This window comes from Ovis aries, chromosome 2 (assembly GCF_016772045.2).
Source record: "Ovis aries strain OAR_USU_Benz2616 breed Rambouillet chromosome 2, ARS-UI_Ramb_v3.0, whole genome shotgun sequence".
In the NCBI taxonomy this organism is placed as follows: domain Eukaryota; kingdom Metazoa; phylum Chordata; class Mammalia; order Artiodactyla; family Bovidae; genus Ovis; species Ovis aries.
Genome location: NC_056055.1, coordinates 104,314,957 through 104,329,421, shown reverse-complemented (window position 1 = coordinate 104,329,421; position 14,465 = coordinate 104,314,957). Strand labels below are relative to the sequence as shown.

General features: G+C 43.3%; 1 protein-coding gene across 5 annotated transcripts in view; it reads right to left on the bottom strand.

The window, feature by feature from the left end:
- MSRA (methionine sulfoxide reductase A) overlaps window positions 1–14,465 on the bottom strand; it is a 373,287-nt gene that overhangs the window by 90,738 nt on the left and 268,084 nt on the right. For 4 of the 5 annotated variants that reach the window (XM_004004443.4, XM_042243544.1, XM_027964611.3 and 1 more), the window contains one exon: window positions 8,080–8,186. The exons of the other annotated variant lie outside the window; for it this stretch is intronic. In XM_004004443.4, coding sequence (XP_004004492.2) covers window positions 8,080–8,186 — 107 coding nt within the window. The remainder of the gene's footprint in view (window positions 1–8,079; window positions 8,187–14,465) is intronic. 5 annotated transcript variants of the gene reach the window in all.

The window sequence follows — 14,465 nt, the reverse complement described above, 5'->3', positions numbered from 1 at the left end:
CATTTTCAAATTTTCAGGCTATCAATGCTTATAAGGAAATACAAAGGATCTGTACCTTCTGGTAGGGAATTATCAGGTCCAGTTATATTATGATGATTATAGCATAACTGGATATTTATTGAGTATATTTAATTTCTCTCAATTGAGTCGGCATAATTGGAACTATTTTCTTGACTGGAAGTCTCAAGAGGCTTAGCTTCATTGAATGAATATTGGGTGGGTACAACATGCTAGCTATATTATAGTATGTGCATGTGTGTGTGTGTATATACATACATATATATATATGTCCATAACAAGAGATATTTTTACATATACAGAATTTTTAATGTATTTTTACATATATGGAAAATATTATTTAATTCTTATAACAAATCTATGAGGAAATTATGCTGTCCGCACTCAGATAATTTGAAAATAAAGACAAGAAATAGAAGTCAGGGATCCACAGGTAGTAAGTGACTAAGACAGCACTAGCACATCCTCTCCAACCATTCAAACATTATTTTGATTATACAGACACAAGCGCACGCGCACGCACACACACACAATTTTCTCCTCCAAATCTAGCTCTCAGGATTTTTTCCCTGTTGTTATTTTTAGTATGCTACTTTATTTTGGTAAGCAGGATGGGGATGAAGCTGGATCTTTTTGGAAGGTAGAGATGTTTGAAAGAGAATAAGCTGATGCAAATTTGTATCTCTGTTCAAAACTAGACAAGGTCCCCTAGAGAGAGGAGAGCAAGCCCCATCCTCTCTGGGGTACCAAGTGTGTTCTGTGTGTGGCCCTGGGGCTCAGAAGAAGCCAGATGTGTGCCCACTGGGTGAGCAGCCCAGGAAAAAAGAACTCCCAGTTTCAGCCTCCAAAGGCCACCTCTGTCCCATGAGGCACGGCATGCGACAACTGCAGGACGGGATCCAGGCCTGAGGACTGTTCAGTTCAGTCGCTCAGTTGTGTCCGACTCTTTGCGACCCCATGAATCGCAGCACACCAGGCCTCCCTGTCCATCACCGTCTCCCAGAGTTCACTCAGACTCATGTCCATTGAGTCGGTGATGCCATCCTGCCATCTCATCCTCGGTCGTCCCCTTCTCCTCCTGCCCCCAATTCCTCCCAGCATCAGAGTCTTTTCCAATGTGTCAACTCTTTGCGTGAGGTGGTCAAAGTACTGGAGCTTCAGCTTTAGCATCATTCCTTCCAAAGAAATCCCAGGGCTGATCTCCTTCAGAATGGACTGGTTGGATCTCCCTGTAGTCCAAGGGACTCTCAAGAGTCTTCTCCAACACCACAGTTCAAAAGCATCAATTCTTCTGCGCTCAGCCTTCTTCACAGTCCAACTCTCACATCCAAACATGACCACAGGATAAACCATAGCCTTGACTAGACGGACCTTAGTCGGCAAAGTAATGTCTCTGCTTTTGAATATACTATCTAGGTTGGTCATAACTTTTCTTCCAAGGAGTAAGTGTCTTTTAATTTCATGGCTGCAGTCACCATCTGCAGTGATTTTGGAGCCCAAAAAAATAAAGTGTGACACTGTTTCCACTGTTTCCCCATCTATTTCCCATGAAGTGATGGGACCAGATGCCATGATCTTCGTTTTCTGAATGTTGAGCTTTAAGCCAACTTTTTCGCTCTCCTCTTTCACTTTTATACAGTCCATGGAATTTTCCAGGCCAGAATACTGGAGTGGGTAGCCTTTCCCTTCTCCAGAGGATCTTCCCAACCCAGAGATCAAACTTCAGTCTCTCACGTTGAAGGCAGATTCTTTACCAGCTAAGCCACAAAGGAAGCCCAAGAATATTCAATGGGTAGCCTATCTCTTCGGAGAAGGCAATGGCACCCCACTCCAGTACTCTTGCCTGGAGAATCCCATGGACAGAGGAGCCTGGTGGGCTGCAGTCCATGGGGTCACAAAGAGTGGGACATGACTGAGCAACTTCACTTTCACTTTTCACTTTCACCCATTGGAGAAGGAAATGGCAACCCACTACAGTGTTCTTGCCTGGAGAATCCCAGGGACGGGGGAGCCTGGTGGGCTGCCGTCTATGGGGTCACACAGAGTCGGACATGACTAAAGCGACTTAGCAGCAGTAGCAGAAGCAGCCTATCCCTTCTCCAGTGGATCTTCCCAACCCAGGAACTGGTCTGGGGTCTCCTGCATTGCAGGCAGATTCTTTACCAACTGAGCTATCAGGGAAGCTGAAGCAATGCCGAAAAATACTTGTTGCTTTTTACCTTTCATTTTTGGTACTTTGCTTTAAAATGACACCGTGTACAGTACAGTAACAGATTGCTAGATAATTGAAATTACAGATAAAACATGATAAATACTTAGAGACTATAGCTATGCTGAAGATATGAATGGATGGATGGATAGGAGGGTAGGTGGATAAACATGCTGGGAGACAGGGACATTAAGGCCCTGTTTCATATCTGACACATGGTGGGTAATTTAACATTCACCCAAAAAGGTCATCCAGAGGAAAGCTTGTGCTTACTGTTCATGAAGCTCTGAGGCACTGGGAAGGAAGTAGGTCATGTGGCCAGAAAAGTCTTTTGATTTATTAATTCTTCAGCAAATTTCAGGGAACACAATCTATTACTGATCAAAAGATCCAGTTCCTAAATGAGGAAGAGTTGGATTTTCAGGACATAAAAATCACATGTGAACAACCCCCCTCCCTGCCAGAAGCTATGATTCAGTTTAGAATATTAGAAAACATCATCACGGGCTCACTTGAGAGGGAAACTGTCTACATCTGGTGATCCAAAAACAAGAATACATCCAATTATCTCCTCCAATGAATACCATAAGCAGATGATTCCACTATGAAACTGGCAAAAAAAAAAATATGAAAATGCTATTAATGAAAGACTGTGAAGTCTTTGGCTTCCCTGGTGGCTCACTGGTAAAGAATTCACCTGCAAAGCAGGAGACCTGGGTTTGATCTTTGGGTAGGGAAGATCCCCTGGAGAAGGGAATGACAACCCACTCCAGTACTCTTGCCTGGGAAATCCCATGGACAGAGGAGCCTGGAGGGCTACAGTCCATGGGGTCACAAAAGTCTGATACAACTTACTGACTATACCACCACCACCATGAAGACTGTCCAAAGGCAAGGAGATCCCACATTTTGTGCCAAGGCTGCAGCTCACCAAAGATATGAAGCAGCTGTCAAATTCGGTAAACAGAAACCTGCCCTTTCAAGGTCAAGGAACTCAAGGTGAAACTGAGGTTTCACTCAAGTCCTCTCCTGTGAGATTCTCCAGCCTGCCCTAATCGGAATGGAAATTTGCAAATGTCTTCAGCCTTTCTTCCTTTTCGAGGACTGTTGGTGAGCCTGGTGTCTACAACCCAGCCAACTCTGCAGAAAACCATGGCTTAGATGGAAAAAATCAGTTTCTGGCTCATCAGCAGTACTGCACATCTAATTAGCTCAACAATTGGTCCCTGTGATAAAATCAGCGAGTTTTATGTTCACACGGCTGCTTGGTGGTAAGTAGTACTGTCACTCTCAACTTGAATGGCATAAAGAAGTTGCTGAAGAAGCTGGTTATTAGGGGGTCACTGGGGGCAAACTAGTGAAGACTATTAAATTAGTAACCTGAGTCAACAATGTTATAATTAGTGCAGAGGGGTCCCACCAGGGTTCAAATAAGATGACCCCCCCCCCGCCCCGATGTGGTGACAGGGCCGCCAGAAATGCCAACTCTTACAGGAGAAAACAGTACATATAAAATGATGGAAATCCATCTTCAGAACCTCCCCACTCTCAGAAGCAAACCCAAAAGTTTGTGATGAGATAGATTACGGAGTCCTAGACCCTCATCCAGTATTGTTAAGAATAACTCTCCCAGATTAAAGACCCCTACAACTCGTGATATCTAAGTCTCTCTCCCTACTTAGTGGACCTAGTAAAGACCACGTTATTCTTTAAGGTAAACATAAAAGCACAGATCAACCTCTTTACGGTGTAAAAGCTAATTACACCTGCCTCTCACTGTACCGTGATTACTGATTTTTCTTTTTCCTTTTTCTGTGTGTATTAATCAATTATACCAATTAAATGGACAGTTGGAAAATGATACAAGCTTCAAAATTAGAAACTAGAGTCATGGGTGCATGTAATTTTATATAAAGATACAGAGAGATATATTCATACCTATATCTAAACATGTCCATTAGATCCATTATATATATATCCATTATATCTATGTATGTTTATAGATAGAGTCAGAGATATAGAAATGGTTCCCTTTATATAAAATGCTTAAAACAGTAATTATCATGTAGTAAGTAGTCCGTACTATGGTTGCTGTTCTATTATAAATATCATATACACATAGATATATCAACCATCAGTTCATTTCAGCCACTCAGTTGTGTCCAACTCTTTGCGACCCCATGAATCGAAGCACGCCAGGCCTCCCTGTCCATCACCAACTCCCAGAGTTCACTCAAACTTACGTCCATCGAGTTGGTGATGCGATCCAGCCATCTCATCCTCTGTTGGCCCCTTCTCCTCCTGCCCCCAATCCCTCCCAGCATCAGGGTCTTTTCCAATGAGTCAGCTCTTCGCATGAGGTAGCCAAAGCATTGGAGTTTCAGCTTCAACATTAGTCCTTCCAATGAACACCCAGGACTGATCTCCTTTAGGATGGACTGACTGGATCTTCTTGCAGTCCAAGGGACTCTCAAGAGTCTTCTCCAACACCACAGTTCAAAAGCATCAATTCTTCTGCACTCAGCTTTCTTTATAGTCCAACTCTCACATCCATACATGACCACAGGAAAAACCATAGCCTTGACTAGACGGATCTTTGTTGGCAAAGTAATGTCTCTGCTTTTGAATATGCTGTCTAGGTTGGTCATAACTTTCCTTCCAAGGAGTAAGCATCTTTTAATTTCATGACTGAAGTCACCATCTGCAGTGATTCTGGAGCCCCAAAAAACAAAGTCTGCACAGTTTCCACTCTTTCCCCATCTACTTCCCATGAAGTGATGGGACCAGATGCCATGATCTTCATTTTCTGAATGTTGAGCTTTAAGCCAACTTTTTCACTCTCCTCTTTCACTTTCATCAAGAGGCTTTTGAGTTCCTCTTCACTTTCTGCCATAAGAGTGGTGTCATCTGCATATCTGAGGTTATTGAGATTTCTCCTGGCAATCTTGATTCCAGCTTGTGCTTCTTGCAGCCCAGCATTTCTCATGATGTACTCTGCATATAAGTTAAATAAGCAGGGTGACAATATACAGCCTTGACGTACTCCTTTTCCTATTTGGAACCAGTCTGTTGTTTCATGTCCAGTTCTAACTGTTGCTTCCTGACCTGCATACAGGTTTCTCAAGAGGCAGGTCAGGTGGTCTGGTATTCCCATCTCTTTCAGAATTTTCCACAGTTTATTGTGATCCACACAGTCAAAGGCTTTGGTATAGTCAATAAAGCAGAAATAGATGTTTTTATGGAACTCTCTTGCTTTTTTGATGATCCAGTGGATGTTGACAATTTGATCTCTGGTTCCTCTGCCTTTTCTAAATCCAGCTTGAACATCTGGAAGTTCACGGTTCATGTATTGTTGAAGCCTGGCTTGGAGAATTTTGAGCATTACTTTACTAGCGTATGAGATGAGTGCAATTGTGCAGTAGTTTGAGCATTCTTTGGCATTGCCTTTCTTTGGGATTGGAATGAAAACTGACCTTTTCCAGTCCTGTGGCCACTGCTGAGTTTTCCACATTTGCTGGCATATTGAGTGCAGCACTTTCACAGCATCATTTTTCAGGATTTGAAACAGCTCAACTGGAATTCCATCACCTCCACTAGCTTTGTTTGTAGTGATGCTTCCTAAGGCCCACTAGACTTCACATTCCAGGATGTCTGGCTCTAGGTGAGTGATCACACCATCATGATTATCTGGGTCGTGAAGCTCTTTATTTTTTATACAGTTCTTCTGTGTATTCTTGCCACCGCTTCTTAATGTCTTGTGCTTCTGGTTATTGATATTTCTCCTGGCAATCTTGATTCCAGCTTGTGCTTCTTCCAGCCCAGCGTTTCTCCTGATGTACTCTGCTCTCTATATCTCTGCACATTACATAACTCAACAATTGTGCTAGGATGCCTGCTAGAACCAGACTTGTTAGCTCTAACAGAGGAGCCCAAAAGCCACTAAATCACAGCAAATCATCCTGGGGACTGCAGTCAGCTGCCTGGCTTGGACCAGGCAGGGGCAGGTGAAGGACCCTTTGCATACTGTCACACCAGCCACCTCTCGTGCACCAGCTCAGATGCCCTTGGCCTCACCTCTCTCTTCCCTGCAGTAGCCAGACACTGCAGGGCAGACCACTGCTGTTGGGCAGAGGGTTGTATGGCGGCAGTGGTCTAGAGTCAAGACTCTCTGGAGTTTAGTCAGTGTGCCAGAAGGAAAGCGTAGACTTTCTACTCATCTGTCAGTATAATTCAGAGCCAGTTTTTATTTACGTATAAAAATAAAAGAGACGAGACATTATTTGTTCTCTGAGTTGGTAATCAAGCAATTCTATGTGGTTACATGAACCACAACAGATATCTGGATGTTGGGGGCACAGAAGAGCTCAATTTTTATTTTTGAAATAGACCTTACTTTTAAAAGCCAAGGCTGTGATCCATGAAGGGGATATATGTATATGTAGGAATGTATTTCATTCCCATGTGCCTAGGTACAGAACATTCAAAGAGCACTAGGTTAGAACAACTGTCAAGGTTATTCACTGATTAACACTGAACAAGATTATTCAAGATTAACATTCCCCCAATCTACAAAAGTAATGGAGAAATCAGTAACATTTAATATCCCAATTTTACTTCATATGTCTATCAGTTATCTAAGATCAATGTGGGTTCTACTCAAAGCTAAAGATAGAAACTATACTGGGTAAAAACCAGACTATTAGGTGTAAGTTAGCCTCTTCGTCATAGTGTGGGAGGCACTAACCTTTTGACCTTAACATCTTCAAGGCGAACACGAGAAGATCAGCTCATTTTGAGATGGTCTGGAGGGAAATTAATATTCTTCTGGAGTTTCTTAAGAGATTCTGAATCATTACATTAGGAAATCAATATATAGCACTAATTATATGTTGCTTTTAGTATTAATAACATAACCTTTATAATTAAATATAGTGAGATTAAACCAAACAGAATGAACTGTTAAGTTTTTGCTTGGCGCTGGTTCTCTGTTGAACCTGCCACCGTGTCTCATCTGCCCTAGGCCCTTCTCTAAGCCATCTCTGAAGCACTACTGTTCTTCAGGCCCTAAGCCTCCTCTGTCATCATGCATTACTTTTCTTAAGTGATGGTATCAGCAACCAAGGCTTCACCTACCAAACTGAAGTTGAAATCCCAACAGTAATATGGGCTACCATCTGTTGAGTACTTTGCTACGCTCTATGCTTCACAAACATCAACCCAGTTAACAGTCATAATTATGTGTCCCCCAAAAAGATACACGGGAATCCCAACGACCAGGACCTCAGCATGTGACCTCCCCTGGAGATATTAACAGAGGTGATGGAGTTAAATATGGGCATTAGCTAAGGCCTTGACCTAACGTGACTGGAGTTGTCATAAATGGTATTAATTTGGACCCAGAAACAGGCGCACAGAGAGCCGATGATGAGGACAGGGAGAAGACAGCCGGCTACAAGCCCAGGGGAGCGTCCCCGAGCAGATTCAGTCCTGCCAACACCATGACTTTAAACTTCCTGTGATTCAACAGAGCTGTGAGACCACAGATTTCTGCTGTTTAAGCATCCCATCTGTAATGCTTTGTCATGGCAGCCCAAGCAGATTAATACAGAAAGAAGAAAAAAGAGAGAGAGACTCAGAGAGAGAGAGAGAGAAATTCGATGTTAAGTTGTATGTTCATCTGGATGAGCTGACTTCTGGAGACATTCATAGGAGCACGTTCTTCTACAGAGCAGAAGGGCTCTATTCCACGAGGCTGATAGAAATTTCCCAGAACATGCAAATGGAGCGCAGGGCCAAGTGGCAAGAACCAGACTCTTCCTCCACAGGTGGCCTGGCCGGGAGATGGGACCTACCTTCTGGTAGTCCTCCTGGGACCTCAGGGCTGCCCCCATGTGCTCAGCAGAGGTCGGGTAGATGGCGGAGCGGTACTGAGAGCCGTGGTCGTTGCCTTGGCGCATGCCTGGGGAAGTGGAAAGTGTAGGGTTACTGGGGTGGCCCGGGCCATGAGGCCAGAGTCACACGTCCTTCAGGACTCACGTCCTGCTGAGTGCTCGTTTCCATTTCACCCTGACACAACTCTCCTTGAACAAGCAGGCAACCTATCTGTTTCGCTTTGCCTGTTTTAATTATAACGTATCTCCATTTTAAATTGATCACAGGCCTAGCATCATCGTAGATGCTCTACAAACATGCACTCTCCCATGCCGATATTGAAGGCATAACCTTTTTTTGATTGTGAAGCACTGTGATAACACACTGGTTCTGTGGATTCTAATGAGACACTCTGTGTGGCAGGTGGTACCATCCCTTGCTTGGCAGATAAGGAAATGGAATAATATGCGGAGAAGTGCCTGGCGTGGTGCCCTACACACAGGAGATGCCTAAGAAATGACAAAGTGACTGATGCTCAACGGGTTTAAAGAGTTTGCCTAAGGTCACACACCCAGTCAAAGGAAAACCTGGCATTTTCAAGCCAGCCCAGTGCACTTTCCACAGTCACAGCAGCTCAAGTGTAGAGCAATCAGTAGCTCAAGGTCAATTTCTAACTGAATGATGGAGTCCCCACCTTACACTGCCACCGGCCTGTCAGAGATCCCCGACAGATCCCCACGCTGAGAAAAGAACTTCACACACATTTACTGCATCACTAAAGCATCAGTTTCAGTTTTAACAAGTGCCCGCGAACTCCTCCCATAAGAGGTGCAACCTTCCTAAAGCAACAGTTCCAAGTTTCGGAGCCCCCATCATAGGTGCTGCTGCTGTTGCTGTTGGGTTGCTCGGTCTTGTCCATCTCTGCGACCCCGTGGAGAAAAGCCCCCCAGGCTCCCCTGTCTCTGCCCATGGGATTCTCTAGGTAAGAACACTGGAGCAGACTGCCATGCCCTCCTCCAGCCAGCCTAGGTGACTTCCTAGAAATCCCATTCTCTCACCTCTGGAACCCCCTCCTCTCCTCCATATACAAAGGTCACAAGGGGGATCAGGAACTCATTATTAAAAAGCCAGTATCAATAATGACATTGAAATATTAATATTGTATACTAAAAATTAACCATCCCATGCCTCCAATAAGCACCAAGTAATATCAAATTAGGATATCTATTTCATTTCTTTGTAAGTTATATATTCATTTAAGTATTATAGTGATGGTACTGTGGTTGTAGATACATATTAGTAGGAGCTTCCAAGGTGGTGTTAATGGTAAAGAATCCACCAGCTAATAGGAGACAGACACTGCTTTGATCCCTGGGTCGGGAAGATCCCTTGGAGGAGGGCAGGCAACCCACTCAAGTATTCTTGCCTGGATAATCCCATCGACAGAGGAGCCTGGCAGGCTATAGTCCATAGGGTAGCAGAGTCAGACACAACTTAAGCAACTTAGCACACACCAATGCACATATTATTTTAAGTATTATTTACAGTGTATGCTATGTATGTATTCTTGTAAATGTTACTTAAGAGACTGTGTAAGAGAGTGGATAAATATATATTCCAGAATGTTCTGTCTTCTTCAGCTTCCCCTCCTTCTCTTACAAGTAGGGCTTCTCCAGTGAGACTATATCCCATCCTTTTGTCCTAACATCCATTTGCATAATGGCAGGATGGTAGCATCACTGTTCCTTCTGCAGCATTCCTGGGAAGAAAACACACTGCCAGATGGCTGATTCTTAAATCAAGTCACATACCTCTCCATTTAGCACAAGATGCAGAAAACCAGGTTCTCCAAGTGGCAGTCAGTCAGTTCAGTCACTCAGTCGTGTCTGACTCTTTGCAATCCCATGGAATGCAGCACACCAGGCCTCTGTCCATCACCAACTCCCGGAGGTTGCCCAAACTCACGTCCATCGAGTCAGTGATAGCATCCAATCATCTCTTCCTCTGTCGTCCCCTTCTTTTCCCACCTTCAATCTTTCCCAGCATCAGGGTCTTTTCCAATGAGTCAGTTCTTTGCATCAGGTGGCCAAAGTACTGGAGTTTCAGCTTCAGCATCAGTCCTTCCAACGAATATTCAGGACTGATTTTCTTTAGGATTGACTGGTTTGATCTTCTTGCAGTCTAAGGGACTCTCAAGGGTATTCTCCAACACCACAGTTCAAAAACATCAATTCTTTGGTGCTCAGCTTTCTTCACAGTCCAACTCTCACATCCATAAATGACTACTGGAAAAACTATAGCTTTGACTAGACAGACTTTTGTTAGCAAAGTAATGTCTCTGCTTTTGAATATGCTGTCTAGGTTGGTCATAGGTTTTCTTCCAAGGAGCAACCGTCTTTTAATTTCATGGCTACAGCCACCATCTGCAGTGATTTTGGAGCCCCCCAAAATAAAGTCTGCCACTGTTTCCATTGTTTTGATCTTCATTTTTTGAATGTTGAGTTTTAAGCCAGCTTTTTCACTCTCCTCTTTCATTTTTATCAAGAGGCTCTTCAGTTCCTCTTCACTTTCTATCATAAGGGTGGCAGAATCATCTGAGGTTATTGATATTTCTCCCAGCAATTTTGATTCCAGTTTGTGCTTCATCCAGCCCGGCATTTCACATGATGTACTCTGCATAGAAGTTAAATAAGCAGGGTGACAACATACAGCCTTGACGTACTCCTTCCCCAATTTGGAACCAGTTTATTGTTCCATGTCCAGTTCTAACTGCTGCTTCTTGACCTGCATAAGATTTCTCTGAAGGCAGGTAAGGTGTTCTGGTATTCCCATCTCCACAGTTTGTTGTGACCAACACAGTCAAAAGCTTTGGCGTAATCAATAAAGCAGAAGTAGATGTTTTTCTGGAATCCTCTTGCTCTTTCTATGATCCAACAAATGTTGGCAATTTGATCTCTGGTTCCTCTGCCTTTTCTAAATCCAGCTTGAACATCTGGAAGTTCACGGTTCATATACTGTTGAAACCTCACTTGGAGAATTTTGAGCATTACTTTGATACTATATGAGATGAGTGCAATTGTGCAGTAGTTTGAACAGTCTTTGGCATTGCCCTTCTTTGGGCTTGGAACGAAAACTGGCCTTTTCCAGTCCTGTGGCCACTGCTGAGTTTTCCAGATTTGCTGGCATATTGAGTGCAGCACTTTCACAGCATCACTTATTAGGATTTGAAATAGCTCAACTGGAATTCCATCACCTCCACTGGTTTTGTTCGTAGTGATGCTTCCTAAGGCTCACTTGACTTCGCATTCCAGGATGTCTGGTTCTAGGTGAGTGACCACAGCATTATGTTTATATGGGTCACGAAGATCTTTTTTGTATAGTTCTTCTGTGTTTCTTGCTACCTCTTCTTAATATCCTCTGCTTCTGTTAGGTCCATAACATTTCTATTATTTATTGTGCCCATTTTTGCATGAAATGTTCCCTTGGTATCTCTAATTTTCTTGAAGATTCTATTCTACTCATTCTATTGTTTTCCTCTATTTCTTTGCACTGATCACTGAGGAAGGCTTTCTTATCTCTCCTTGGTATTCTTTGGAACTCTGCATTCAAATGGGTATATCTTTCCTTTTCTCCTTTGCCTTTTGCTTCTCTTCTTTTCACAGCTATTGATAAGGCCTCCCTAGATAGCCATTTTGCTTTTTGCATTTCTTTTCCATGGGTATGGTCTTGATCCCTGCCTCCTATACAGTGTCATGAACCTCCGTCTATAGTTCATCAGGCACTGTGTCTATCATATTTGATCCCTTGTCATAAGGGATTTTATTTAGGTCATACCTAAATGGGCTAGTGGTTTTCGCTACTTTCTTCAATTTAAGTCTGAATTTGGCAATAAGGAGTTCATGATCTGAGCCAAAGTCAGCTCCCGGTCTTGTTTTTGCTGACTGTATAGAGCTTCTCCAACTTTGGCTACAAAGAATATAATCAATCTGTTTTTGGTGTTGACCATCTGGTAATGTCCATGTGTAGAGTCTTCTCTTGTGTTGCTGGAAGACGGTGTTTGCTATGACCAGTGTATCCTCTTGGCAAAACTCTGTTAGCCTTTGCCTTGCTTCATTTTGGCCAAATTTGCCTGTTACTCCAGGTATCTTGACTACTTACTTTTGCAACTCCGTGTGTCGTTGTTTAAATCTATTTAAGTTTTTTTTTTTTTTTAAAGAGAAATAGCATGTGAGGAACAGAGAGCTTGCAGATGGTTATATTATTTATATTTTTCAACAAGTTTGAGTAAGATTACATACATCTTGTACACAGAAGACAATAATTATCTGTGTGTGTATCTGGAGATCTCTAAATTATCATAGGATCATGGAAAATTGTGGCTTATGGATAAAGATCTGCTTTGGGCTTCCCTTGGTGGCTCAGACGGTAAAGCGTCCGTCTGCAATGCGGGAGACCCAGGTTCGATTCCTGGGTCGGGAAGATCCCCTGGGGAAGGAAATGGTAATCCACTCCACCACTCTTGCCTGGAAAATCCCGTGGACGGAGGAGCCTGATAGGCTACAGTCTATGGGGTCGCAAAGAGTTGGACACGGCTGAGCAACTTCACTTCACTTCACTTTGAGAAAACAGAGTGAGAATAATGAAGAATCCCTCCCAGGATATGGTTTACAGCGGGCTCTTGCACTGGTGATATTTTCACAGACTGTCTGGCAGAAGGCTGACACAGTGAAACCCTTAAGTCTACCTCCACGTCTAGAGCTCCTCTGGTAGTGACGTGACAACCTAAGGGGTAGAAACATCTGGGAGATTTCACAACACTGTGTGGCTGGGCAGAAAAGAGGCACACGGCTGCCATTCTGGGCAAGTATGAAAGGTAACAGTTGTTGTTGCTGTTTATTTACTCAGTTGTGTCCGACTCCTTCTGGCCCCATGGACTGTAGCCCACCAGGCTCCTCTCTCCACGGGATGTACCAGGCAAGAATACTGGAGTGGGTTGCCACTTCCTTCTCCAGGGGATCTTCCCGACCCAAGGGTCGAACTGGCGGCTCCTGCATTGGCAGGTGGATTCTTTACTGCTGAGCCACCAGACAAGCCCATGTATGGTGATGGATTTTTATAAAAAATAATTCATGGATTTATTTAGACAATTAAGAGTTCATACTACTACTGCACTCTGGGACGGGAATTTCTGGGCTGGGATAGTAATTTCTGGACTCTTCCTTGAAGCCATCACCCCTTGACTCTTCATTCTGACTTGATCATTGTAACACTGATCATTGTAACATGTCATACTGATATGGCTCCTGCCACTGTTGTCCCTGTCTTCCTGCGCAGATTTGGGCTGTCCCCAACACACTGTGCACAGAGGAGTAACTTTAAAGAGGAGTGACTTGAGGACCTCCCTGGTGGTCCAGTGAGTAAGACTCTGCCTTCCAATGCAGAGGGTGCTGGTTCGATCCCTGGTCAGGGGGCCAAGATCCCACATGCCTTGTGGCCAAAAAGCAAAACATAAAGCAGAAACAATACTGTAGCAAATTCAACAAAGACTTTAAAAATGGTCCACAGAAAAAGAAGAACTTTTTTTTTTTTTTTACAAAAAGAGAAATAATTTTATGGGCATTACCCATAGCTCTGCACCAGACTCAGTGAACCTTTTACCTTTTGTACAAACCCAAACTACACATCCATTGGAGAGATGGAAGTTATTCACACAGTAACAGCCACATCTGTCGGCAGAAATCTTTCCAATTTTGATTTACAGCCTGGACCTCCTGATCGCATCCGTTCTTGGACATTCTAATAAAACTAAAAGCTCCTCCTGTTAGAAACAATACACTCTCTTCCTGGTCACTCTGGCTAAACCCCTGACTGACCAGGAAGGAAGACAAGAGAGTGTTAAAGAGATATAGTAGTGGACAGAGAGAAAACATCAAAACCTTTTATTCAGATTTCTTTAAGTCTTGAGTGATACTAGACTAGGAGTTAACTCTTCAGTCTACTGAAGGATAAGGTTATTTTGATTATGTTTTCCCATCAGAGTTCATCCCAGGAAGAGATATAATATCTCAAACTCAAACCATACATCCATATCCACACACACGTGTGTGTATTTGGTCACTTGCAATCCATGTACTTCCCTTTCACTAATGAAGGCACTTATTAAATGGATGGGTGTGTGTGTGTGTGTGTGTGTGTGTGTGTGTGTGTGTGTGTGTGTGTGTTCTGTCATGTCTGATGCTTTGAGACCCCATGGACTGAAGACCGCCAGGCTCCTCTATACATAGACAAGAATACTGGAGTGGGTTGCCATTTCCTACTCCAGTATTAAATGGATAGAAGCTTCAAATCTGAAAGCAGATGGTTCACT